Below are 4,707 nucleotides of genomic sequence, written 5' to 3' on the forward strand. Positions count from 1 at the left end.
ATATATATGTATGCATATACATGTATGTATGAATATATATACATGTAATAACCTTACCGTGAATATACAAAAATTATCTCGTAGACAAACTTCTGAAATTTGTATTATTAATCAAAATTGTGATATAATTTATTTTTATTTTCTTACCTTTTTATAATTAACATTAAAATAATTGCAAAATTAAATAGAAGAGAATTTTTGTTTTAATCTATTGTACAACAATATTCACAGATGGTTTTGGCTTCTCAACAAAATTTTCATACTAGCGACGACGATGAAGAAGATTTAGATGCTTTACGTTTAGCTGCACTTCAGTCGTTAGGGATTAAAGATAATTCACATAATAAAAAGCAACCTTTAACACAATTACATAATGTTGTACCGCAAGTAACACAAATTGCACGACCATCATATAAACCGCAAAGAATACCAAGAAGACCCCATTTCCATAATAGAATACAACCAAGACAAAATGGGGTAAGTTCATTCATTGATGAAAAATTGTTTACGAATATTAAACTTTTTGCACTATAATTGAACGTTCAATGCTACATTTTCTTTTTCTTTTGTTTGGCCAATAAAATTTACTACCAGTTAGATCCATATTTTTCATATTTAAGTGTAAAATGTATCACCAGTTTCACATGTTGTTATGACACAAAGATTTAATGATAAAATTGATGGAATTTTAATTCAATCGTTGTTTGCATTTCATTTTTAGATTATATATTATCAAAGCCCTCGAAATCCAAATCTCATAGCTATTGTTCCTGTCGAGGAACATCCAGAGATACAAAATGTCGAAGTAACTTCTGCTGCGAAAGTAGAAAAGACTGAGACTTGTACAGAAGTGAAAGAAACTGGTAAATAATATTCTTTTTCCTTTTTTAAAATATAAAATTATTGTTAATTCTTTTATCGGTGTATAAAATATTAAAATAATTTTAATTATATATCTAGAAGAGTCTAAGTTTCATCGCTATAAGGATAGCAGAAGCGGATCTGAAGAAGATGATCGCAAAAGTCATACAAATAATTTGGATCCATTGAAAGAAGAATCTATTAAAACTAGTAGTGTAGAAAATGAAAATGCTACTACTAAACAGAAAAAAGAAAATGAGTTAGAAGTCGTAGATGAATCACGGAAACAAGAAGAAAAAGAAGAGATCAATGACAATGACGATGATGATGACGACGACGTATTGTTTATGGCCGATTCAGAGGAAGAAGATAGTTTAGAACGATTGATGGATGAAATGGAACGTGAAATAAACGTACCCGTTGAAAAGAAAGATAAAGAATCCCAAAAGAAAAATAATAAATCAAGCCTGGATAAAAACGTCATTCATGAAGTAAAAAAGAATGAAGACAATGGCAATAGAAAAGAAAGTAATAATCACGCTACGTCTTTAACAATAAATGTTAGATGCGAAAAAAGATCGGTATCTCCACATATGACAAGTGGAAATTCTCAAAAACGAAGATCCTTGTCACCAAAGTCTCGGAGTAGAAAAAGATCTCCTAGAAGGTCTCCTCGTAGATCACCACCTCCTTTAAGACAAGTTAAAAAATCTCAAAGAGAAACGAGCAAATATAAGTCTCCAGTTAGGAGATCTCCTTATAGAAAATTATCACCAAGAATAAGATCACCCAGATTATCTCCACATTGTAGATCTCCTAAATTATTGAGATCTAGATCACCAAGGATATTGTCACGTTCACGATCGCCTCCTAGAACTAATCGTTCTCCTAGAATAACGTCGAGATCACCCAGACATACTCGATCACGATCTCCGATGAGATTGTCACCTCAATCGAGATCACGTTCGAAAACAATTTCGCCACGTCGATTGTCTCCGTCGTCAAAGAGAGTCTCGCCTAGATCTCGTTCACCGGGGTTTTCTCCTAGAAGAGGATCACCCCGTAGAATGTCACCTCCTAAAATATCACCAAGAAGATCACCTTGGTCATCACCCAGAAATTCTCCTCGCCTTTCACCAAGACGTAGGAAATCTCCTAAAGTATCGCCAAAAGAATTACCAAGAAAACGTGGACCATGTTCCATAAGCCCTGAGAACAATTTAAATTCGATATACGTACGAGAATCACCACCGATGCATAAACGAAGATCTCCTGAATCTTATAGAGAAAAAACTAAACAAAAAGAAGAGAATTCTGAGAAGGTTGATTCGAATGACATTAAAGAATCAACTGAGAATACGATAAATGATCCCATCTTGGAAGCTCGAAGAAAAAAATTTGAATCTACAAGACCGATAGATCCATTATTGGCTAATAAAAAAATTAAATTAAGTAATAATACGAATAAAAAGACAGAAGTAATAGAGAGGACACATACTACAGTCAGCATTAAAAAAATGAATAAATTAACAGACGACGATCAGAATGTTAGAGATAGAGATTTGTGTTTGGATACCAATTATGAATTCGAAGATTTGGAAGATACTATGGAAAATTCTTCCCCAATGCCTATCAGTAGTTCTATTAACTCGTGTATCATCGTCGAGTCGTCTAAAACAGAAAAAGAGAAGTCCTCTAAGAAGAAGAAAAAACGTGACAAAGAAATATACCAAGTTGGAAAATTGAAAAGTGAATTACCATTGTCAGAACGTATCGGTAAAGATAAAAAATGTAAGAAAAGGAAAGATATTTCCGAAGTACAAACTGAAGAGGTTGAAGCTATATTTGAAGATATAGCTGTAGATGAAGAAGGTGATTTACGAGCTGAACTTAGTAGAAGACGTGCTGAACGATTAAACAGGTCTGTGCCAATTCAATCAGCGAGGCTAGTACAATCGGCTTTCAAAGGAGTTGTTAACGAGTAAGTTACTTTTATTTTTTATATTATTATATTTTCAATTATAGTTTGTATATTTTAAATTTAATAATATCTATATATATAAACACATGAATGCAAATATCTATATAAATATATTATCTTTTTACAGTGTTGTAAAGAACAATGCAAAAGTAAATCAGAGGCACGTAATCAAAAGTGATGAAAAAGGTAATTTTCTAAACTTTAAAGATAAGACTGCTAGTTAGTATAAAATGTTATTTATAACTCAATCTTTTAATTCTGCATAGGCAATCAAAAAGATGTCAGGCGAGTTACTGTTGTTAGATCTGTTTCCGAATTACATGATTCTGGAGGTAAATAAATGTTATATAAATTTTCCTGTAATACTGCATTTCATTAATTTTTCTCAACAAATTTCCAAATTTATTTTTCTTTAAAATAAAGCCTTATATTTGATTCAATTTTTTTTATGTAGAATTACCCCATGCTCACTTTTACCACCAGTTACAGTAAATATATATATTTATTTTGCTTATTTTACAGACGAAAGCAATCTTGACTCAAAAGTGCCAGTACGCTTCAGATTAGGTCTTAACAAACAAGTTCAAGACACTAGAGAAACAAAAGTTTCACGAAAGGCATCCAAAAGACAGAATCGCAAGGTAAAGCACAAGACTAATTTGACTTATAACAATCCTGAAAATATTTTGTAGTATTATATCATTAATTAATTGTATAAATATTAAGCACATCCTAACTTTATAAAAAAGAAAGAAGAAAAAAAAGAAAAACAACACAACTTTTAAGAGATTAATTTTAATGCAACTTAGCACAACAATATGCCCAATATAACAATACTATAATAATAATAATAATAGTACTATATATATGTATATATATTGTGTAAAACATAATTAATTATGTTTTTTTTTCATGAATCTCATCAAAGAAAAGATCATAAATAAAAAAAAAAGATCATTGATATCTGAAATAAAGAAAAATATTTTTTAAAAAGTATATATGTATATATTAAGTTAAAACATGTTTCTTGTCTGTGATAACGCATTATTTTACTTCAAGTTTATTCTTTGAAATAGTATAGGAAAAAAAAGAAAAAATAATAAGGATTATTTACACCACATTTAAATAAAATTTTATTTGAAATATTTGATGTATCACATGAAAGTAAAATGGATGAATAGTAGTAATAATACTCTGACGTAGTTTTCATATTTCAGTGGTTTTCTTTACGTTTCAATATCGCAACGAATGGTGCATGATTCAAAGAGTTCTATGATTATAAATAATTTCATTAAAAAGTCCTTTATTCTTTTTAATATAGTATATTTAGCATTGACTGACTAGAGGTAGAATTATTGTTTCTTTTTTTTTTTTATGATAAAATGCTTTGTTATATTCAATGCACATAATATATACATATATATATATATATATGTATATATGTATGTATATTTATTTCTTCTTTAATTTAAGGATTAAACAAAATTAAAGCAATGTGTGAAAAAGATAAAAGCAAATTCAGGTTTCAATATAAGTCATTTTGGTGGTCTGTTTTATCTTCCTGTCTTCTTTATTTTTCTTGTATTATTTGGATGTCACTTTTCTAAATATATTTATAGTATATTGTTATTATATTTACTTTTAAATTTCATTTATATTTTATTTTTTAATTCTCTTATAGTTCTTATATATACATATATATATATATATAAGTTAAATATACAAAAGCTTAGTAAAAATTTATATAAATTCTTGAAACGTTACAATCGCTTATACTATTCTCTATATTGTAACATTTTTTTTGCGTGTCATATTTTTATTATTTCATTTATCAACATTTATATATGTACATATAACGGATAAAT

General features: G+C 28.8%; 1 protein-coding gene across 2 annotated transcripts in view; it reads left to right on the plus strand.

Moving 5' to 3' along the window:
- Positions 1-4,707, plus strand: part of LOC106787406 (serine/arginine repetitive matrix protein 1-like) — a 7,395-nt gene that overhangs the window by 628 nt on the left and 2,060 nt on the right. The window contains exons 2-7 of one of the 2 annotated variants that reach the window (XM_014749743.1): positions 232-477; positions 722-863; positions 961-2,842; positions 2,970-3,028; positions 3,109-3,174; positions 3,365-3,483. In XM_014749743.1, coding sequence (XP_014605229.1) covers positions 232-477; positions 722-863; positions 961-2,842; positions 2,970-3,028; positions 3,109-3,174; positions 3,365-3,483 — 2,514 coding nt within the window. Of the gene's footprint in view, positions 1-231; positions 478-721; positions 864-960; positions 2,843-2,969; positions 3,029-3,108; positions 3,175-3,364; positions 3,694-4,707 lie in introns of those variants that run through there. The other variant, XM_014749742.1, reaches the window with a different exon arrangement.

The sequence above is a fragment of the Polistes canadensis genome, unplaced genomic scaffold (assembly GCF_001313835.1).
Source record: "Polistes canadensis isolate GaletaPanama2010 unplaced genomic scaffold, ASM131383v1 scaffold_99, whole genome shotgun sequence".
Lineage (NCBI taxonomy): Eukaryota > Metazoa > Arthropoda > Insecta > Hymenoptera > Vespidae > Polistes > Polistes canadensis.